Source organism: Peromyscus leucopus, chromosome X (genome assembly GCF_004664715.2).
Source record: "Peromyscus leucopus breed LL Stock chromosome X, UCI_PerLeu_2.1, whole genome shotgun sequence".
NCBI classification, from domain to species: domain Eukaryota; kingdom Metazoa; phylum Chordata; class Mammalia; order Rodentia; family Cricetidae; genus Peromyscus; species Peromyscus leucopus.
The window spans coordinates 59,887,639-59,911,328 of record NC_051083.1 but is presented as its reverse complement, the minus strand read 5'-3'; the positions used below and the strand labels follow the sequence as shown (position 1 = coordinate 59,911,328).

The 23,690-nt window shown below is 46.2% G+C and overlaps 1 protein-coding gene across 1 annotated transcript; it reads left to right on the top strand.

Annotated features, from left to right (window-relative positions):
- The first annotated feature begins 12,234 nt into the window (after positions 1-12,234).
- On the top strand, positions 12,235-22,494 carry Awat2 (acyl-CoA wax alcohol acyltransferase 2). Its single transcript, XM_028883884.2, has 7 exons — positions 12,235-12,409; positions 19,303-19,413; positions 19,772-19,842; positions 20,043-20,247; positions 20,483-20,657; positions 21,665-21,864; positions 22,095-22,494. The coding sequence occupies exons 1-7, from the start codon at positions 12,325-12,327 to the stop codon at positions 22,247-22,249; spliced, it is 1,002 nt and encodes a 333-aa protein (XP_028739717.1). The 5' UTR covers positions 12,235-12,324; the 3' UTR covers positions 22,250-22,494.
- The last annotated feature ends 1,196 nt before the right edge of the window (positions 22,495-23,690 follow it).

Genomic DNA, 23,690 nt, shown 5'->3' with positions numbered 1-23,690 from the left:
TGCATACTTGTGGTGAGGGATGGGGCCATCTTTCCTGAGTGTGGGGCTGAGCTCTCCCCTGAGGGGCAGGGCCATCTCTCCTGCTGCAGTATCCAGCAAGGGGGCAGGGTCTGCTATCCCAGTGAAGATTGCAGCTAGTTCAGCATAGTATGGTTCCAATGACCCCTTGTGCTAGCATGGGCCATGGGCATCATCACAGACCCCAGATGCAGCAGGTCCATGGACCCAGACATCAACTCAGGCCCAGACATCACCATGCCCAGTGGCAGCACAGGCCACCCAGATCAGTATGGCTCTGGTGGCAGCATGGCCCTTGGGCACCAACATGATCTCAAATGGCTGACCAGACCCTAGGCATCTGCAGAGCCCTTGGTGGTAACAGAAGCCACAGACACAACCCCAGATCCTGGCCACTGCAGGGACACAGACCCATATATGGCCATAGGCAGCGGCCTGGACCTGGATATCTTCATGGCTCCAGGTGGCAGCAGTGGTCCCCCAGATTAGTATGGCCCTGGCAGCAGCATGATCCTTGGACACCGACATGGTCTCAGGTGGCTGACCAGACCCCGGTCATCTGCATGGCCCTCAGTGGTAACAGGAGCCATGGATATCAACTCAGACCCTGGATACTGTAGGGCCACAACCCAGACATGGCCCATGGCAGCATCCCTGGTCAGACACCATGGTCCTTGGTGACAGTGCAGGCCATTCATATCAGCATGTCTCTGGTGGGAGCACAGCCCTCAGACACAAACATGGTCACAGGTTGCAACCCAGAGCCAAGACATGCAAGTGTCCCCTGGTGGCAATATGGACTGGAAACATTGACACAGACCCTGGCTATGGTAGAACTGTGGACCCAGATATGGTAGCAGCCTGGGCCAGGATGCTACTATGACCCCAGGTAGGTGCACAGGCTACTCAGATTGGCATGGCCCCCATGGCAGGATGGCCCTTGAATACCAACATGGCCCCAGGTGGTGGCTGTTGGACATATTTTTGTGAGTCTGTTTCTGGGAGCTCTGTTCTTTTACAAGGAATGATCTGGAAGTCTACCCCTCCAACACCACCGGACAGTTTTGACTAATTGTACTGTATAGAAAGTCTTAGGATCAGGTAAACTATTGCCTTTAACTTTCTTCTTCTCTCTAAGTTATTTCAGTGCTCTAGTCCCTTCAACTTTCTGTGTAGATTTTAGAATCCTCTCGTCTCCCACTTTATCATTCTCAGCATGTAAATCTGTATGTATCTTGTTGATTTACTCCTATGAATTTCTAGTGTTGAGTGATTATGGCTGGCATTTACATTAGTTACTTTTCCTCCCCTGCTCTCATAAATTGCCTGGCTAAAGTGACCTAGAGGAAACATTTATTTTGGCTCCTGATTTGAGAGGATGGAGCCCATCGCCCTGGACTGTCCTCAACACATTCGCCTCCCAACTTCAGGTCTTCTTTTAGTATCTCACTGGCTTCTCTCAGTGCTTCTCAAAAATGCATGGCAAATGAGTGTGATATCACTCACTGGAACTTGGGCAACCTACCAGTGACCATACCTCCAAGGAGAAGTTTCTTTCCCTCCTCAGAAGCCATCAACTGCTAGTAGCTCCGCAGCTGGGATGTGTTGTCCCCCCAGCCATGCTGGAATTTTGACCGCTTTATCAAGCTCCTTGATCAAGATCTTTTGTACGTCTTATTCAGGTAACCACAGCTGCTCTGAGTTCATTGAGTGCAATAGCCGTGTGATGTCTGAAAGACAGCATTTCCTCACTCCTCTTCCCATGAACAGGCTCTTACTTCCTCTCCCCTTCCTCTTCTATGATGTTCCTAGAGCCCTGGGGATGGGGGCTGTTTATTATGGATGATTCATTTAGAGCTGAGCACTTAGTCACTAATTCTCATCACTCAGACTAGTTGAGACGCTCTACATTAACTTCTACTCACTACAAATAGATGCTTCTGTGACCAAGGTTGAGAACAACACAGATCTATGGATATAGGTATAAGTATTTAGAAGACAGCTTGATAACGTGACCACTTAGCAAAATAATGATAGTAGGTTCCCCCATAGTGTCTATGACCTCCAAAGCCATAGGTTTTTGACTAAGTTCTTGGTACAAGGCAAAGATTCCTCCTATGACGTAGGCCTCAAATCCAATGAGAAAATGGTTGGTTACCACATATCCATCATGGTATTATTGTACTAGTGAGCAAATATTTCCTGGCAGTTTGGTATCATAGCATGTGCGATCCAACACCTGGTAAGACTATCATTATTTTTGTCCCCCAGAAGTTTGCACAGCACCCTCTAGAACTATGAAAGCTATCCATCATGGAGGAAGTTTCCCCGACTGATTTCTCTATGTTCTGCAAATAAAATGTGTGGTGTTCTCAGCAATAGGGTCTTAAGGCAGTGAAAGTCAAAACTCTCCACTAAGTCTCCTCTTCTACAGCCTTAGAAGGGAGAAGGGACAGATTCGTTACTTCAAGATGGACCGGAGATGGAAGCTCCTGGTGTCTGCCAGTGTAGTGTGTATGGGTGGGCCCATTACCAGCTGCGGGCATGATAGTTTCTGCTCCAGACTTGACCTTCTCTGTCTCCATATTGTCAGAGGATTGAAAGTGTTGAGACTTGTCATACAGCCTCATGAGGAGGAGTCTAGGCTCCTCTGTTGGTCTTTGCTGGCATGGGTGTTATGTATAGATGTGGGTGAGCCCACGGGTTTTTCTCCAGTTTGGGCTGAATTAGGGTGGTTGTTGGCTGCAAATTTTGTGTCTTGCAAATTATATATATATATATATATATATATATATTGTAATTTTATAGAAATTATATATATATATATATATTAATTCTTAGGCTAGAGAGAACAGGCTTTTGTGGGGTTTTTTTTTTGTCTATGTTTGTTAATAGTTTTTCGGTCACTATGTTTTTCAACTCCAAATCTGACACAGGTTAAAAAAAAAGAGAAGACTGCTGCCATTCCTTCCTGCCATTCCTCTCATCCTGAGACCTATAGGTGCTCTACCTTCTTTCTACGTTTAAGACCCCTCTTATGTTTGTTTTACACATACTGTTTAGTTGTAAAAGGATTTCTAGTTCATCTTTCTTCCTCCTATTTTAATTACATTGATTTCTTTCTGTGTAGTGAGGTGTGAGTGCCACGAAACATGTGGAGGTCAGATAACAGTTTTGTGGAGTCATTTCTCTTTCCCCCTTTCCAGGGATGCTGGGGGATTGAACTCAGTTTATCAGGCTTGGTGGCAAGCCCTTGTAGTCACTGAACCATCTCACTGGCCCTCTTTCTTCTACTCTAGTTTTTAATCTAAACTTTTTTCATGCAATATATATTTTTTGAATTTTTTCTTTTTTATTATTAAGAAATTTTCTATTCATTTTTTCTGTGTATTTTTATTAAGAAATTTTTAAATTCATTTTACATACCAAAGATCTCCCTTTTCCCTCCTCTCATCCTTCCACCCTCCTCCTCCTCCCAAACTACCACCCATTCCCCGCTACAAGAAAGTAAGGCCTCCCATGGGGAGGTACATTTAGTTGAGGCAAGTCCAAGCTCCTCTCCCTGCCTCAAGGCTGTGCAAAGAGTCCCATCATAGAAGTGGGCTCCAAAAGGGCCTGCTCACGCACCAGGGATGGATTCTGATCATATTGCCAAGGGGCCTCTTAAGCAGATCAAGCTACACGACTGTCTCGCTTATGCAGAGGGCCTAGTTAAATCCCATGTAGGCTCCACAGCTGTTGGTCTAAATTTCTTGAGTTCCCACTAGTTTGGTTTGGTTATCTCTGTGGATTCCCCATCAGGATCTTGACCCCCTTACTCATAGAATCCCTCTTTTCTCTCTTCGGCTGGACTCCCAGAGCTCAGCCTGGTGCTTAGCTGTGGATCTCTGCATCTGCTTCCATCAGTTACAGATGTAGGTTCTATGATGACAGTTAGGGTAGTCACCAATCTGATTACAGGGGAAGGCCAGTTCAGGCATCCTCTCCACTATTGCTAGTAGTCTTAGCTGGGGTCGTCCTTGTGGATTCCTGACAACCTCCCTGGCACCCGGTTTCTCCCTATCCCCATGATGTCTCCCTCTATCATGGTATCTCTTTCATTCATGAAATATATTTTGATCCTGTTTCCCCTCCCCTAACTTCTCCTACGTTCTACCTACCTCCCTACCTACCCAACTTAATCTTCTTTCTTTTAAATAGAAATGGTAAACACCTTCCTTTCTTGCCATTAATGTTTCAAAGAAATGCCATGACTTAAAATGATTCTAACACTATTTTAGAAAATGATTATGTTGATCCTGAAAGAGAAATCTTTTGGGCTTTGATAGCTCAATGCCAGTGGTCACATATATGGTATTTGTCTGCCGCAATCAAGTTACTTCATCATATTCTGCAGAAGGGATGACAGATCCTTGAGGTCTTTGTAAATGCCAGACTTCATTGTGTGGATTTGTTTCTGTGGCCTGAAGTGAAAAAACAAAACAAAACAAAACAAAACAAACTCGCCAGCTTTGCAATGTTGAGCTTTACCCTCCATCTTTTGTGTTAAGGAAACCATAATTATTGTAATATCCAATATGCCTTCGATAGCTCTGCACTGAAGTTTCCTCTTTCAGCATACTCGCCCGTATGGAAAGTATAGTCTAATAATCCTCCCTAGCTCAGGCTTTGCCTATATAACCTGCAATAGATGAGCTGTCTGCTCTTTAGGCCTTTCTCTGAACTGAACTTCTAATAAGGAATAGATATTAGAGAATTCAACTTTTTTGTTCTAATAAGAAGTGCTGGAAATAGTATAGGCCACCTTGTTGATTAAGGGTGACGTTTGCCAGTCAGGGAGATGGGAGTGGCTGGAGACTGGATGTCTGTCTTGCAAGGGACTATGATGACCACATTATGTGTCCTGGCTCTAAGGAAGTCAGTAATAAGTGGCGATTCTTTTCCTGTGCCACACCCCATTCCCTGGCCCATAGCTCCTGCTCCCCATTCCACAATCCCACATCTTCTTTCTTGCACTCACCACTTTATCAACCCCGGTAGAGGAGGTCTTAAAAGACAGCCAGAGAAAGTGGTCTGACGTGTACCAGTGTTTTCATTCACTTGACATATAATGGTCCCGGAGTGTTTTCACTGGCCTTTCAGTCCACTTCAAAGGGAGGCTTTCAGTGAGCTCTTGAAAAGAGTGTCGAGAGAGCCACTGAGAAATTGCCCTGTCGAAATCATTATGTCTATGTCGTCCTCATTAGGGACGGTTTTATTCTGCCCAAAGATCAGAGGTGTGAGGAAAAGACTCCCTCCTGTCCTAGTCTTCCAGCTCATGGGCATCTGGAGAGCCCTGTCTTAGCTGGCAGATGAGGGTTCTATTACTGGAGTATAGGTGTTGGAATGTGAGGAAGGAGGTACAGCTAATTGAGCAACAGAGAGCCACCCTCGCTGACAGCTTTTGAGTAAATCCCCGAGGATTTGCTCTTTCCTCACCCTCCCACCTGTCCCTAGGGCAGTAGGGCCACAGCTCTTTCTGTCTGTACTGACCCCCAACCTTGTTCCTGACTGTGTTCCTAGATTTGACCCACTTTGCCCATTCATTCTACCACCATTTGTCGGCTGTACAATGTGCTAGGCTCTATTCTAGGTACTACAAAAGTAACAATGAATAAAATAGATATGAATCCATAACCTTGAGGTGTTTATTTATAATCAAATAGATGGATGAAAACCAGGAACTGTAGAACGGCATGGAACATTTATGCCAACCTGCATTCCAGAGTAGAGGAGACAGCCATCTCCAGCCCCCTAAGTCCCCAGGGGCTTACGTTGGCTCCTCTGAACTGAGTTGGACCTTTATTGCCTCTCCCTACATCATTAAACTATTCTTTTCTTTTCTTTGTCAGGCCTCTATCCCCGATCATTCTTATTTTGCCCAATGAGAGCAATGGAAAAGTGGCTCTTGAACCAGAGCACCTAAAAGCCCCCCTCCCTTTATAAAGGCTGAACAGCATGGGCATATGGGGATGGGTGCCAGGCATGCAAGAACCCTGACTCCCCAAAACAGTGGAGACTGTTGAACAGGGAACAAGGACTAGAGAAATGGGGCAGCTGAGGTATTACATGTGATCTACAAACTTCCTTAAGCCACTAAGTGGGATCTTCCGCAATGCGACTTTCAGTGTGCCACTTGTCTTGATCATGCGATCAGGACTCATAGGGTTGCCAAATTCAGCAAATGGACCTATAGAACTCTATTGAATTTGAATATTATGTGAACAATTTATTTACATCAGTGTGTCCTATACAATATTTTTTTCCTGAGGCAGTGATATTTTAGAGCAAATATATCCCGAATATTGTATGGGATATACTCAGACAACACTATTCACTGCTTTATCTGGAATTCAAATTTAGCTGGTCTCCTGTATTTTACTTGACAGCCATGCCTAGATGAAGTGAAAATTACTATGCAAGGGAAGGACTGGCTTTAGTTTTGATTTTGTTTTCAGGGTCCTAGAGCAGAACTGGTATGGGCTGGGCTTGTGGCCAAAGCAGGAAGACTGCTTTCACTAGGAGGGGCTCAACGAAGGCCATGGGCAGGCCATCTCGAGTGGTGGCTTTGAGTTGGAGAGCTGGTGCCGCTATTGGAGAATAGCTGTTTCTTTGGGCATGCATGGCCATCAGCTATCATGGAGCAGGGGTTATAGTGCTTGGCCTTAAAGTGACAGCAACAAAACACAGGAGCAATGTGGTGATAGTTCTGTGGCAATGGTTATAGGGCTGTTCGCACTCCTTACTAGGAAGGCAGGGAGGGGCAGGAATGCTCACCTGGAAGCTACCGCACTCTCCTATCCCCACTCTATGTGGTCTTAGTAGGTGCTCGATTATAAAAGGCAGGTTAACTGGAGGTGTGTCTCCATACCTGTAGCTTCTATGACATCATCAACCATGCTGGGATGGAACTTTTAGGTGATAGAGCTTTTTCAGAGTCACTCACACTTCTATAGATAATCTTTATCCATGCTCCTCTAAGCCAAATAAAACCACCAAGTTGAACTTGGGTGGAATGCTTTCTTGGTTCTGTCTTTGGTGCATTATCTAGAGCCAATAAACATTTGTTCATGTCTCCCCAGGAAAATCAACACAACATTCTCAGAATCTCTAAGGATCTGTGAGCATAGAGCAGAGAAATGATACAAGGGCTGGGAGAAAGGATTGGAAGATACTATGAAGTCTTGGCCATTTCCATGAGGTTAGGATGGGGAGAGATGTGCCAATGCTGAGCACATGGTCTTTTTTTGTACAGATAGGAAAAAGAGCTGCTAGAATATTCCAAATGCTCACACTGTCGGTGTGAACTCCTCAGTGTCCAACACCTGCAACATAATACTTCTCAGAGGAAAGGCCATCCTGTGATGGGATCACTTTATCTTTGAGTCTTCCTTAATGTCCTTCACTATTTTCTCCCTCCTTTTTAATGATAGTGACATAAGTAGCCTATGTGGACACCATTTTACAGTTCACAAACTGACTGGCCATCTGTTGCTGCTTATCATTTCCTCTTTACAAATGAGGAAACCAAGAGGCTTGTTCAGTGTCTCCTCGGCTGAGCCTTCATGTACTTGGGCATTTTTATAACAAATATCAGTGAGCATCTCTTTCCATGGCCTGTGTTAGCAGCTTAGCTAGGAGAATAGTGAGATCTGGACCACCCAGAGAGTTCCCACAGCAGAATGGGAGGTTAGGGAGCAGGGTCAGGCCAACAAGTGCATGAAATGTTGGGAACAATACACTTTCTCAGGGCCAGATTTGACATGAATGAGGCCTCTCTGTCAGGGGTGGCTTGTTGCAGGGAAGGTGTGATCACTCAAGCTCCATGTCCTCTTTCTCTCCAGTGAGCAGTTCTTCCTTTCAGCAAGGATCTATTTGCTGCCTTTGACATTGGTTCCTGGGAGTGTCCTGGGTCTCCATTTACTTGGCCCACAGCTCACCACTGAAACAGCCCCTTCTTATTGGAGAAGTACAAATCTTTGTTCCATTGGACTCCCAAAGGGTATCACAGAATACTCAGTTCTGACCATTTTGTCAAAGGCAATCTTTCATGTAATTCCAAAGTTAAATAGATTAACAGAGAACCGGCACTCAGTTCTTCTGTTTGTTTTGTGAGATATGATCTCTCCATGCAGTCCTGGCTGTTCTGGAACTCCCTATGTAGACCAGACTGTCCTTGAGCTCACAGAGATCCACCACCTCTGCCTTCTGAGTACCGTGATGAAAGGTGTGTACCACCACATCCATCTAAGTGCTTTGTTGCAAGATGGTGTGTTGAGTCCAGAATCTTCTGTTCAGCATTCCCCTTACTGCTCTGCTGCAATTTCCCCTGGAACAAGTTTCTGGAAACCCAGGGTTGACAGAATACATTTCCCAAACCAGCAGCTGGCTTTACTACTCATCATGGGGCCTGCTTGCCATGGGCCCCTTCACCAATGGTGTTATTACAGAGTGTTCCTCCTCCTGTGTTCCAAATTCCTCCTTTCCACTAAGACAAAGCTGGAATCTTGGACATCACAGTGACTCTTCTCCCCTTGAACCAGCAACACCAGGTCCCTGGGTCAGCCTTTTACTCACCGTACTGTGTCTGCTCTGTCCATCTTTCTCAGTGTTTATGGACATGGAGCTTTGTTTCCAAATGAGGATGGTTCGAGAAAGCTGCTCAAGAATGTCAGTAGTAGTAGTAGTAGTAGTAGTAGTAGTAGTAGTAGTAGTCTCTAATCCTAGCAGTTTGGGGGCCAAGGCATGAAGACGGTGAGGTTGAGGCTAGCCTGGGCTATATAGTGAGACTTTGTTTCAAGAATGAAACCAGAACCCAAAGCAAACAAGTATCCCTGACAGGATCCTGCATCATCATAAGGTGTGATATACTCCTGTCCTGAACAATGAAGTAAGTGAGATAAAGAGGAGATCTGGGCCAGCAGGCCTTTCTACACTGGCCAAGTCCCCATACGCCCTTAGGGGAACTTAGATCATGAGCCATTTACTCTGTGTACAGGTGGACCTGGCGCTGCAAGCAGGCGGTCGAGATGAAGGGGATGAACCATGCGTGAATCATAGAGCTGGCTAGGTTCGGACAGCCCATCTCTGCCCCAAAGTTACCTTCAGTTGGCATTTGGGACAAGTCACCCTCCCTGTTTAGAAGATGACTACACCTCCTCAGTGCCAATAGTATGAAAGCCAGACTCTCTGGGTTGGGTCCCAGGCTGTTTTAGAGACTGACCCCGATACCCTTTTCAGCCCCTTTCTCATGGACCCTTCACAGAACCAAGAATCTAACCAAGCAGGTGAGCGGCACTCAACATCCACCCCGGGTTTCCTTCAGAGCTGTGCGACTCAAGACCAGATGCAGGACGACTCTAAGCCAGAGAAAGGCTCATGGCAGATACTCAGCGATACAACTTCCCCCTTGAGGCATCTGAGCATGGTAAAGGAGAAGGTCCCAAGGACCTCTGTTTTGGGAGAGACATCATGTTACATGTCTCTAAGATGCCCCTCCACATCTCACCACCTTCACTACTGCTAACTTAGCATGAGGCGCCATTGTGCACCAGAGGATTCTTGAAATAGCCCTTCAAAGATCCTCTCTTTCTTCCCTACCCCTTCAAAACTATAAGCCGGTCCTCTGTTGTCTGCTCAGGACCCTTCACTAATTCCCCATTTTGAAAAGCGAAGTCCATACCTTGGCTTACAAGGCCTTTCATGATCTGAGCTCTACCAGTCTCATCAGCCTCCTGCCCTCAGTTCCTGTCTCAGATTTGTCCCGTGGCTCCTTGCTGCTCCTGGAAACCTGTCAAGCACACCTTATTTCAAGGGCTGGGTGCTGACCGGTCCCTCTGCCTGGATCCTTAGCTACATGGCTTGCTTCTTCATCTCTTTCAAGCCTGCACTCAAGAGCTCTCTTTACAGTGTGGCCCCCACAGTATTCACTTTGAAACCCTAAAGCCTGTTGCTCTTCCTACCCAGACCCTTCTCAGTTGGGAAAAATCGGCATATGGTATCGTCCCCGCTCTGCTCCAACTTGGATCACCTTCTACTCTAATTAAGTAATTAATTTTGGTCATCTATCTTCCCTCACCAGAATGTAAACTTCTCGAGAGCATTGATTTGTTTTGGTTTAGTTTCTTCATTGATGCACCCCAGCTGTGGAGACCAGTGCCCAGCACATACTATCCCATCAATAATTATGTTGCCCGAGAAAACCGTCCCAGTCATTCACTCTTCATATACTTCTTGTACATGTGTGGCTGGACTGAGACACCTTCGTATTCTGCATCGTCACTGCATACACACTTGGAGATGTCACCAACTGACAGGGATGTATAACAAACATGATGACAACTACATGTATATCTACTTTTTTTTCCCCCGGAGCTGAGGACCGAACCCAGGGCCTTGCACTTGCTAGGCAAGCGCTCTACCACTGAGCTAAAAAACCAACCCTGCATATCTACTTTTATACATATATCTCCACATGTAAGTGATGAGGGTACGTGCATTGAGAACTCAGATTTTAAAATTGATTTATTTTTACTATGACTTTAAAGGAACTTTAAACAAAATTCAATTATAAAAAGTTGAACCTAGGGGACAGTTCAGAGAACCATGTGTGAGCCTGCCACCTAGAGTGTGCAGATAACATTTTGGCCTGTTTTACTTGTCACCTAGCTGTCCACCAATCCATCCCTCTGTCTACCTATAATACACTCTGTGCACATTGAAAATAAATTGCAAACATCATACTCGTCTCCCCAAGCACATCAGCATCAATACAGGTTCAATATTTGTTTATTTTTAGGTAAAATTTACATGTGGTGAAATGCAGAAATTGTAGAAAATCTATGTATTGTGCTTATAAGACCATTTTCATTCCATTTATTTATTTATTTATTTATTTATTTATTTATTTATTTTTTATTCTGTTGGGCTGGGGCAGGAGCATGCCAAGGCCCATGTTTGGAAGTCAGAAGACAACTTAAAGGAGTCAGTTCTATCACACAGGTCCCAGGGATTGAACTCGGTGCCAGCCTTGGTGATGCGCACCTCTACCTCCTGAACTATCTCATCAGCCTGATTCATTGTATTTGTTTTTCTGAGACAGGGTTTCTCAGTTTGGTGCCTGTCCTGGATCTTGCTCTGTAGACCAGGCTGGCCTCGAACTCGCAGAGATCCACCTGGCTCTGCCTCCCAAGTGCTGGGATTAAAGGCATGCACCACTGCCACGCAACCAACTCATCGTTTTTTTTAAAGTTATTTTTTAAAGATTTACTTATTTTATGTGTGTGAGTGTGTGGTTGTGTGTATGTCTTTGTACCACCTGAAAGCCTGGTGCCCAAGGAAGTCAGAAGAGGGGGTTGGAGCCCCTGGAACTGGAGTTATGGACAGTTATGGGCTGCCATGTGGGTGCTGGGAATTGGAGCTGGGTCCTCTACAAGAACAACAAGTGCTCTTAACCATTGAGTCATCTCCCCAGCCCCCCCATTCACTGTATTTTGACATCTGCTTTTGATATTTGCAACTCAAAATCATATCAAGATAATGAGAATGTTAATGCCCCCCCATTCCATCAAATTACTTCTCAGTTAATCCTTAGCAGATGCAACAACTGCCGATTTTTCATGGTAGACAAGTTTTGTCTATTGGAAAACTTCCCCAGTACAGAACAACACAGTATGCACTACCAGTTGTCTACTCATTCAATAGGGAATTTGCCCGGCACCCACTGTCTGCTCACAGTTCAACATGTAATGGCTTCACTTCACTGTGATGACCTGAAGGCCAAAGGTGTTTCTAGGCCTGGCTTGTGACCTCATCAGCCCTCCAGCTATGTTCTTACCAAGATTATCAACAGTTGGGCCTACAGAGATGTGGGCCCTGAGTCTGTCCCATGTGAGTCCAGGATTTTGTCCTGCCCACACCGCTCCCATTTTCAGATTTGGACTTGGCAGCCTCTCACCAGCCCCATCCCACCCACTCACTTCCCACATCAGGGCTTCAACCACTCTCCAGGTGTACAGTGGGGTGTCACAATCTTAACCCAGGCTGAACTCAAGTGGGTAAGAGTGCAGGCAGGTAGGCAGCTGGAAGGAAATGGACAAGCAGAGGCGGGGGGAGGCCCTGCAGTCCCGTGGAAAGGTGGGGCAAGGGGCGGAGACTATACAACAGCTGGAAAAGAAAGCCTGAGAGAGGAAACATGGCAAGCCCTAGAGCAGTCAGGGCTGGAGAGCCGAACAGCGTTTACCCGGAGCTACTGAAATTCTGGACATAATGTTCTGGCCCACTAAGAAGAACATCAAGACTGCCCTGGAGGTCTTCGCTCTTTTCCAGTGGGCCCTCAGTGTCTTGGTTATAGGTGAGTCTTCAAGCTACTTAGGGGCATCTAACTACATGGGCTTGCCTTGTACTGAAGGTTCTAGGGTAGTAGGATACTCACTGTTCAAAATTTGTGTTGTTCTAGGCAAAGTAGAATGCTGTTTACCCTGGCCTGTGGCCTCACCCCCTGGGCTGGGTATTTGTGACCACATGGTCATGGGCACGGACATGCAAGTTTCTTCAGGGCTGTGTGTGTGTGTGTGTGTGTGTGTGTGTGTGTGTGTGTGTGTGTCTGTGTGTCTGTGTGTGTGTGTTGTGTGTGTGTGTGTGCGCATGTGCGCGAGTGCCTTGCTTTAGGTTTGTCTAGTGAGCACCACCAGGTCTACACTGAGGTGTAGAGGCCATGGCCATGTTATGGAATCATGGCAAACAAGTTCATTGAGGTCAGCTGAAGAGAAGGACGTAGCTGTAACCGCAGGAAATCCAGCAAACTGTGATGAAAGAGGTGGCAGAGAGTCTTTAGAAACCTGTTGCCGAGAGGAAGTCAACCACATTTCCACCATTTTTCAGCATCTATACCATTGGCCCTTCATGAAAATGACATGTTGGTCATGGTGTTCTACATATTGGAACAAACCATCACTACAGGAGGGGGCAAAGAAAATTCTTGCTTGAACAGTAGTTCCTATGAATTAAATGACCTTGCCATGAAGACTATAGGCAGGCTCCGGGAACACGACCCTGGTACATTGGTGTGCCAATGAGTAGGATAGTGGGCATTTCTTACCTCAACCAATCATCAGACTAGAGACACAGAGTAGGGGGCCAAGAGTAGGTACCAGAGCCATCTAATACTAAATGACTGATGAGAACAATGAGAACTGGAAGCAACCAGATAAAGGAATTCTTAAATATTATTTTGGCCCATGTATTTTCACACGTATTATTTCATTTTATACTAGCCTTACGAAGTATAAGCTACTATCTTGTTAAAAAGTCATACTGATAGCTATACATGTAATGCTAAATAATATTCACACAGTGTTTCTAAAAGACACTGGCCTCTTTTTAAATGCCAAACAGTAGTCTAGTCACCGTATGAGACTAATAATCTGCATTGTGAACACGAAGAGGAGAATTTCGTATAGCAAAAGTCGTTTGTTCAAGACCACAAGCTAGGCAGTGGAGGAGCTGTGAGCTCACAAAGGCTAACATTTTGTCCAAGAATTTCTTTGTCTTTTGCATCTGCTCACTGCTGATTGGGAGGTTGGGTGTGGAGCTTGGTGTGCACACTAGACTGGCAGACTAGTGAGACTATGTTCTTGTTCACACCAAGTGCACCAAACAGGTGGGTAGGAGTCTCAGCTTACTGTGGACTTTTGTTCGGGTTGGCACAGGCACCGCCAATTGTATACCAGAAAACGTAGCTTCAGGGGTTGCCATAGCATAGGGAAGGAAGTGTGTTGTCTTTCAAGTTCAGGGAAGGAAGTGTGTTGTCTTTCAAGTTCTTCTCCTGCTTGTTACTATCTTTCCACCTTTCCATTCTTGCAACTGTGTTCCCACAAGACAGCCAAGTGCCCAAGGTCAAAGAGCTGAGTTTGAAGTAGGGAAGAGTGACTGACTGTTCATGGAAGGGCTAGGAAGCTTTCACCTTCAGGGTGCCTTCTCCCCGTCCTCACTCCACTCACCAATCTCATGCCTCAGACATAGCTGTGTTGTGTGTGTGTGTGTGTGTGTGTGTGTGTAGCCACAGATGGTGGAGCTTATGAATGTGTATATAATGCATACATATATGAATGCACACACACATACACACATATATACATATAGCTATGAGATATGCATATAATATAGGTGTTGAAAACAGTTCCTGAAGTCTAACTGTTCAGATTCTAGCTCTACTCTTCATGATCTGTACAACTGTTTAGCAAGTTGCTTATCCTCTTTCTTCATAAAATGGGTGTACTTAGGGTATATTCATCCGGACACTCTAGGTGGAACCTAGTGGCTTAAATGAACAAATGACCGTTTCTTGTTTGCCAAACAGGTGGTAGGAGTCTCAGCTCCCCGTGGACTCCATTGTTGAGGTTGGTACAGGCACCCGCCAATAGTAACTGGAAAATGTAGCTTCAGGGATCACCACTGCATAGGAAGGGAAGCGAATGGAGAACCCATATGCAGTTCTAGCTACTGTGGATTGAAGTGATAAATAAGTCACAGTCTTATTTTGAACTTCCTTAATTACAAATGAGGTTGAGAATCTTTTTGTATGTTCATCAGCAATTAGTTGTTGTTGCTTTTTTGAAACAGGATCCCACTAGGTAGCCCTGGTTTGCCTACAATTCACTATGTAGACCAGGCTGACCTCAAACTTACCGCCTGCTTCTGCCTCTCAAGTGCTGCGTTTAAAGTTGTGTGCCACCACACCCAGCTTGAGTTGACTGCTGTAGGGTAAATTAAGAAACCAGTGAAGAAGGGATGAACCTTGGGGACAGTAAATAGGCACCACGTGGAAAGACCAGGATGAGTGAGAATTTGGAGTATTCAAAGAGCTGGCAGTGGTGCATTGACATGGGAGTGAGCTCAGAATTGCTACTTAATATACTTTTACTGAACGAAGGAAGGACAGAGGGAGGAGGAATTGGAGTAACAGATGGGGGAGGATTATAGAGAATGCCGGAAACTGTTTAAAGGAGTTTGGCTTTTTTCTGCAAGGTCGTGTGGGGGCAGGACAGGTTTTGGCACAGGGTGATGACATTAGGTTTGTGGTCTTGAAAGTCTATTTCAGCTCTTTGGAGTACACTGATTACAAGGAGACAGGAAGGTACATGGTGATAGCAGTTTGGGCAGGCTGTTGAGAGAGGGCGGGAATTTGAACCAGGCTGGTAGTGATGGGGTTGGACAGAAGAAAGGCTGTGAGACAGTCAAGGAATTGGAGAAGAATTAGTTTGATGTGAGGATTAAAAACAACAACAACAACAACAACAAACACCGGTGAGAAAAAGAGAAAGCAAGATCAAGACCGCAGGTGCCAGCATGGGCTGGCAGAAGGGCAGGTGGTCAGAAACGGGCCAAGAATGGGTGAAACAGGGGTGAGGTGAGCACATGGAGAAAGCTGTCCCCGAGGACCTGTACTTCAAATTTGGTTCTGTACTGGAAAGACAGGTAGTGTGGCAAGAGCTCTTGGTCCTGGTGACAGATGTGGACACCAAAGCTGGCCCTTCTTCATCAATGGGACTGGGGTGTGTGTGTGTGTGCGTGTGCATGTGTGTGTGTGTGTGTGTGTGTGTGTGTCCCTTCTCAGCCCTCCCAGTTCCTTTCCCTTGGTGGGGCACCACATCCATTTGGACCCCGAAGACCTTGAGAGAAGACTTCTGTAAGAACTCTGAGGAGGAGAGGGAAGACAGCAATGGTTTGTGGATGAGGAGCTAAGGTTCAGCAATGAGAGTGGGAGATCCAGGATTCATTCCATCCTAGGCTGCACCCCAGCCACACTCACAAGATGTCGTTAGCTGTGCTTGGGTTTGAGCAAACCCTAAGAGAAATGAAGTGCTCTTTGGACTAGACCCACACCTCTCTTTAGTTATCCAAAAAGTTTTATGAGTCTCAGGTCCAGAGGCTACAACTGTCAGCCTCGGCACAACCCATAGCTCTGTACCTCAGGGGCATTTTGAAGTGTGTTTCTTAAAAATACTTCTCGATTTTACTATTTGGAATTTCTGAGCACTGTTATTGTATGATGTAATAATTTTGGGCATTCTCTGTTGACTTTCCAACATAGGAAATGAGAATTGAGCTCTATATGATATTGCTTGAATATATTTACCTCTTCCTTCCAATGCTGTTATTACCTCACCTCCTCCTCCGCCTGCTCTTTCTCCTTCTTTGAGACAGGGTCTCTACATAGCCCTGGCTATCCAGAAACTCACTATGTAGACGAGGTTGGCCTAGAACTCAGAAATGTGCCTGCCTCTTCCTCCCCAGCACCAGGCCCCTTCCAAAATTCTTATAGGACAGTTTTGGTTAAATGTCTGACTACAATTAGGAAATAAGTGTACCAATATTGTATTTTCTTGTGTGGCTTGGTTTTTTTTCTTGGAACTAATAATAGACTCATTTTCATTCTCAATGAACAATTTTAAAGATTTATTTATTTATTTTTACTGTATAGTATGAATGTTTTGCTTGTATGCATGTATGTACAGCATGTGCTTGCCTGTTGTATCCTCTGGAACTGGGGTTACAGATGGTTGTGAGCCATGATGTGAGTACTGGAAATCAAGTCCAGGTTCTCTGCAAGAGCAACAAGTACTTTTAATTGCTGAGCCACCTCTCCAGCTCCCTAAAATGTTCATTTACTAGATATCTTTTAGTTATTACTAATTTATCCACAAGCATTGCACACACATGGTAATCTTTCAATATGTGCAAACACATTGGAAATCTTTAATATTTCTCATGTTTTCTTTCCTTGAGGACAACATTGCTGGAACCTAACATTTCCCTCTTCCAGTCTGGCCTTATGCACAGCTGTTATTACCAGAGTGCTTAAGGCAACATAGGCAAAATTTAAGATACTCACTCTTGGGATATTCAAATGTTAGACTGAGCGTGAGTGTGGCTAAGAGTGGGCGTCCCTTTCAATTTGTACCCTAGGAGACTTGCTTATTTATTTCCAGCCCTGCTCATGCTCAGTCTCCTCTTTCGTTGGACCTTTTCCAGCATGGAATCTATGTCTTCTCCCTCTTTGGGTGTAGCATGTCATCCAGTAGTATTACTTGAGACTGTGTATCTGAAATTGTCCTCTCATCTGAGCAATTATTTTGCTGCATATAGAGTACTTCAGCTGGAGCTCATGTAAGTCCAGAAGTTCTCCAAATTACAGTAAGTTGTAAATACTGTGAATCATGAATGCATTTGCCAGGCAAGGCATCTTATAACTATAATCCTAACACTTCAGAAGCTGAAGCAGGAGACTGCTGGAAGTTGAGGCCAGCCTGGGCTGTCATACTGTATTGTGAGACTGTCTCCAACCAACCAACCAACCAGCCAACCAGAATACATTTGATACACTTCTTGTGTCCAACACCATAGTTTAGTAACAGCACACTGCCTGTATTGGTTGGGGATCCTTATGGTAGTATGGTTGACTGGAAGATCTGGCTTGTCGCAGCTATTCACCATACAAGAGAACGACACCACATATTGTAGGGCAGGAAAAGGGCAAAATTCAGTTTCTGCTGGATTCCTGTTGCATTTCTACCACCACAAAGTACAAAACATTGTAAGTTAAACTGTTACAAGTTGAAGACCACCTGTATCTGAGTCCAGAATAATTTTTTATTCTTTTCTCATACAATACATCCTGACCTCAGTTTCTCCTCCCTCCAGTCTTCCCAGTCCCTCCCCCAACCTGCCCTCTCCCTCAGATCTACTTCTTCAGTTCCCTTCAGAAAAGGGCAGGCCTCCCAGGGATATCAACTGAGCATGGCATAACAAGTTACAATAAGACTAGGCATGTACCATCATATTAAGGCAGGATGAGGCAATCCAGTAGGGAGAAAAGGGTTCCAAAAGCAGGCAAAGGAGTCAGAAGATACCCCCACTCCTACTGTTAGAGTCCCGCCAGAATACGAAGCTACACAACCGTAACATATATGCAGAGGACGTAGGGCAGACCCATGCAGGCTCTGTGAATCCAGAATCTTTTTGGTTCAGTTTTTCAGAGAATAATCCTTCCATTAACCATTTGCGTAGAGGAGAAAACACTTAGTGTTCTAACGAATTTCTCGTCAGGAACTCACGCAGGCTTCTGCAGTTTGGGCCTGTGCTTCATCCTGGCCTCTTGGGACGCCTGAGGCTCCCAATTTGGAGTCTTTCCTGGAGGCGTCTCCACTGCAGGTGCTTAGAGATCCACCTGCAGCTGCCTGTTACTTCTCCCTTCATCCACTTTAGAAACAAACGTTTTACTGCTCCCTCTCATCTACTGGCGGCACATTTCTGATTCTTCTTCTCTTTGTGGACCTGTATTCCTAAATATTTAAATCATTTTCTTGAACTCCAATAAGAAGTGAAAACAAAATGTGTTCAATCTATTACATTCAATTAGAAGTTTTTTTTATTATGTCTTTTGCCTTTTCTAACCTCTGTTTTGACCCATTTCCCACAGAATTTTACTCCCAGCTGCTCACATTTCCAGCAGGAATTTCAAGTGAATGCGGCACCCCGGGACTCTGTAGTCATTCTTTCCCATCTTACTTCAGCTGAGCACAGTCCTTTGTCTTATTCTAGTCCAGCTCGCCCCCTTCTTCCTTCTTTTGTGTGAAGATAGGTGTGAGCTTTCTCCAGCATCGCCTCCACTGACGCCTTACAGCAGTGCTTCTCAACCTTCCTGATGCTGAGACCCTTCACTACAGTTCCTCATGGTGTGGTGAAGCCACATTGCTACTTCATAACTGTAATTTTGCTACTGTTAGGAATTGTAGTGTAAATATCTGATATGTGGGACATCTGATATTTGACCCCCAAGGGGGGCCACTACACACAGGTTGAGAACCACTGCCTTACAGGGAAGCTGTTGAGAAGAAAATGTAAGTCGGCAAAAACTGTTCTAAGAGTTCAAATTCCCAGTGGCCATCATTGGCTCCCTGTCTTTACCCACACTATGTACAGAGCCCAGCAAAGTGCTGGGGCAGGTTCGGGGGGTGGGAAGCCTGGTTGTTTGGAGCACAGTTATGAGGAACACATCTGTCTTCAGGTTCAGAAGGCCAAGGGGTACCTGGACATGTGGGCCACCTGTAAGTGTGGGGGTTGACTCTTGAGTGGGCCTTGTTCAGAGCGTGTGTGACTTTGGGGTGCACAGAACTCAGCGGAGGTAGTGTGGATCTGAGGGACTCTTCCCAATTCACTGACCTGGGGCTGGCTTCTCTCTAGTAACCACTGTGATCCTTGTCAACCTCTACTTGGTGGTGTTCACATCGTACTGGTTTGCCACTGTGTTGATGCTCATCTGGCTGGCTTTTGACTGGAAGACCCCTGAGCGAGGTAATGGCCTGTTGGGATGCATTGTCGTATGTTTCTCCTGCTACTCTCATAATCCTGGGAGGCTCTGGCCAATTCCCAGGCAGTCTGTCAGCCTATCCCTCCCTGGGCTAGGAAAGCTGAAGGAAGGGGTCCGTTTAGGGTCTTGGAAAGACCCATTTTGGAACTGGAGTTGGTAAGAGGAAGAGAGGGGTGGGTGTGGGTAGTGAGGCAGAGGCTGGGCCCAAACTAAGTTGTTCTTGATGGGCCGGTTCCAGTTGCCATCTAAGAGGGCAAGCAAAGGTGACAGGACCCCCGTGGTGTCCCCCCAGGGGCCCAGAAAAGGAGAGTGAGGGTGCACAGAGCTTGTCTGTGCTTTCAGGTGGCCGCCGGTTCACCTGTGTGAGGAGGTGGCGTCTGTGGAAACACTACTGCGATTACTTCCCAATCAAGGTGAGTCCGGGCCAGCATCTGGGTCAGGACTGGGGTACAGGGTACAACCACACAGGGCCTGGGAAAGCGATGACCTCCGGAGATGTACATTGCTCAGCCTGCATGACTGGAACCCACAATCCTTTTTCTTGCAGTTCTCTGACCAAAAGAGGAGTTTCTTTCTCGGCCTTTATCTCCCCTGTTTCCACTTTCCTCTGCAGATCTTGAAGACACACGATATTTCCCCCAGCCACAACTACATCCTTGCCTGCCATCCTCATGGGCTCATGTCCCATTCATGCTTTGGCCACTTCGCCACTGAAACATCAGGCTTCACCAAGATCTTTCCTGGTATCACTCCTTATATGCTCACGCTAGGAGCCTTTTTCTGGGTGCCTTTCCTCAGAGACTATGTAATGTCTACAGGTGAGTGGCTCCTAGGGCATACAGCCACATAGAGAGGGCTACCCTAAGGAGAACCAGGGGATGTGTAAGAGCAATGTCAAATCCGGCATCTTTTCAGGTGCTAAACAGCTCCCCAGAATCACAGGCTGGAGAGGATGCTCCTTGCTTTCCTGCTTCTTAAAGAGGAAAGTGGGGAGGAATAGTTTATGGAGGTTGGGAAGTAACCAAGCACCTGTTCGCTTTTTCTGCCCACCAGGGGCGTGCTCTGTGAGCCAAGCCTCCATGGACTTTCTGCTTACCCGCAAGGGCACAGGCAACATGCTTGTCGTGGTGGTTGGTGGCCTGGCTGAGTGCAAACACAGCTTACCAGGCTCTACAACCCTGGTCTTGAAGAAGCGGTATGGCTTTGTGCGCACGGCCCTTCGACATGGGTAAGGATAGCTGCAGGGACATGGGGGTGGGATGGGGTGGGAAGATGTCCAAAAGCCTAGCAGGGAAGAATACCAGGCTTTGCAGTATTTAAGAAGAGAAAGGAAGAAGTATGTAAACAATTGTTAATAAATAGAACCATTATAAAAATATACACATGGTGTGTGTGTGTGTGTGTGTGTGTGTGTGTGTGTGTGTGTGTGTGTAGGCACATGCGAGTGCATGTACATGCTAGACCATGAGTTCCTGCATGTGGAGGACAGAGGTCAATTTGTGTATTGTTCCTCAGGCTCAGTCCATCAGTCCACCTTTTTTTTTTTTTTTTTTAGACAGGATCTGTCACTGGCCTGGAATTTACCTAGTAGAGTAGCCTTAAAGATCCACCCATGTCTATTTCCCTAGCACGTGGATTACAGGCATGCCACCACACCTGACTTTTTGTGTTTGGTTTTGGAGTATGGGTTCTGGGCATTGAACTCGGGTCCTCATTCCTGCATGGAACTGGAAAGCACTTTACCAACTGAGGCAGCCCCCCGGCCTTCTATATACAAATTATATTCCATTTTGTCAGTTAGAATAAAGGAAAGGACTAGGGAAAGAAAACCCCCTATGGGTCAGACTGGAGCCTTGCACTAGCCTAGCCTCTCATTCACGCCACTCTCTCTGCAAAAGGACTACGGTTGCACCTCAGAGCAGAAAAAACCCCAAACTTCTTACCATTGCAGGCTAAGCAGAAGAAACCAAATGAAATGGCCTTTGGGCAGTATCTGACAGTGATTCAGATGTGGGCATTCCAAGGAATCACTAGGCTTTCAGAAGCTGCTAGTTCAACCCTAAAGGCAGCCTGGCCTAGGCCATGGGCCGTCATAGTCAGCTGGGACCTTTGTACAGCTGGATTTGAGGTCTAGGGAGCCTGTAGGCAGACCCAGGGGATACTGGTGTTCAGCACGTCTTCTTCAGCAGGGTCCCTATGTTTCTGGGTATTCAAGGACATGCTTTTCTTCTGCAGGGTGTCTCTCATCCCTGCTTATGTCTTTGGAGAGACGGACCTCTATGACCAGTATATTTTCACTCCCGGGGGCTTTATCAATCGCTTCCAGAAGTGGTTCCAGAAGATGGTACACGTCTACCCCTGTGCTTTCTATGGGCGTGGCTTTACCAAGAACTCCTGGGGCCTTCTGCCCTATTCTCAGCCAGTAACTACTGTTGGTGAGTGGGCCCTTCTATTGGAAGCCTTGGTTTGAGTTCTAGGATTCACTTCTGTGGCTAGCCTCAGAACCCTGACAGGGAGGGGTTGGAGGCAAGGAGGCTGGCTAGGGTGAGCGGTGGGCAGAGGGTCAGGGGTGGAGAGAAGCTGAGCTCCAGCATGGGGGCTGTCCTGTGTGTGGAGTGAGCTGTTCTGATGCTTTTCTTTTTCCCTTTTCCATTCCTCTTGGCAGTCGGGGAACCTCTACCAATGCCCAAGATTGAGAATCCGAGCCAGGAGATTGTGGCCAAATACCACACACTCTATATTGATGCCCTACGCAAATTGTTTGATCAACATAAGACCAAGTTTGGCATCTCAGAGACCCAGGAGCTGGTGATACTTTGAAACACATTCCCCTGGCTGGCTGGTGTGGATCTGTTGACAACGGCAATGTTACCCATGGAGCTTCACTTCTGACTGGAGCAGTCCTCCCTGGAGGGAGAGGGGTGTGTCCATTTGGTTGGTTTCTGTGACCACCGTTTCCACTTCCATCTCTTTCTCCTAGGTTTTCCCTTTTCCCCCAAGACAGAGAAGACCCTAGGCAGAGGTTCACTGAAACCTGGGATAGAATAAACAGCCCATCTCTGGTATGGTGTGCTCTAGCTGGTCTGTTTGGAGGGCTCTAGGACCTTGTATGTCTGTCATTCTTCTGACTTCAAGACTCTTCTTACAGGACTGGGGACCTGGAGAGCCAGGGGACATTGGGTTCAGACAGCAGCACATTCAAGACCTATGATTTTTAGGGGCAGTCCATCACCTCTTATCATCATCCTGTTTCTTCAACTGTAAAATGGGACTAATAATCCTTCCCCTGCTTACCTCCAAGGCTGCTGGCAAGTTTAAATGCTATTGCATGTTACTAAACTTGGTAAACTGGACAAAAAAAAAAAAGCTACACAAAAATTATTCTCTTCCAGCCATCTAACCCATTTCCTGTCCCTAAGCAAATAATGTCTCAATTTCTAAAAGTAAGGTGGTATTTTGAAAAAAGCAGGGCGGTATTTTGAAAGTTGAAGTAATTTGAGGTTCCTTGGTGACTCTGGTCCATACCTACTTCCCACCCTATAAAACTATACAGGAGTGGTCAATGGTTTAGATCTAATTTCCCCATGTCCACCCAAGAAACTAGCCTACGCTACCCCGGCCCTATTAACTCTGCTGGTTATTTGATTATCAAATGGAATATGCCTGGCTCCCAGTAGCCATGACGAGCCTGCTTTCTGAGTTTCTGGGTGGCAAGTCTCTCCCACTCTTCGCCCAGTGCCGCTGCCGTCACATATTACACAATTTGGTGCACAGGCCCTCTGCCACAGGACAAAGGCTGCCGGGGCTGGGAAAAGTCCCAGGAACTCTTCCGAGAGACCGAGTGCTGGCTATCTACCTGTCCTTGTGACCGCCTTCCTTAAACTAGCTTCCAAGGGTTTCTCCAGCAAAGAGCACGGGGCCCGGCAGCTGAGGCGGCGGCGTGGCAGAGTGGAAAGCATCCCAGGGAAGAAGCCAGGCTGAGACACTAGTTGAGTGGTCTTGGGGGAGCTACTTGACATCCTTGAGCACTGGTTTTTTGTCTGCAAAATGAGCCAATTTGTATATTAATGAGGAGCTGAAGGTCAGATCTCTCTAAGCTGTTTTGGGCAAGGCTTGAAATGGTGTAGATGCCACATTCTCAGATTGAAGGTGGCCCCATGCTGTGTGTTCTTGTCCTGTGACAATATGCCTTCTGGCAAGACATCAGGCTAAGATGAGCGGACTGGAGGTATGTCGTTTGGTGCAAAGAGACCACATGAGA

What these genes read in the sequence shown, in the direction of transcription:
- Awat2 (XM_028883884.2), top strand. Translation starts at nt 12,325, where the DNA reads ATGTTCTGGCCCACTAAGAAGAACATCAAGACTGCCCTGGAGGTCTTC. An exon ending in AGACTATGTAATGTCTACAG is followed by an intron (nt 20,248 to 20,482) that starts GTGAGTGGCTCC and finishes TCTGCCCACCAG; the next exon opens with GGGCGTGCTCTGTGAGCCAA. An exon ending in CGCACGGCCCTTCGACATGG is followed by an intron (nt 20,658 to 21,664) that starts GTAAGGATAGCT and finishes TTTCTTCTGCAG; the next exon opens with GGTGTCTCTCATCCCTGCTT.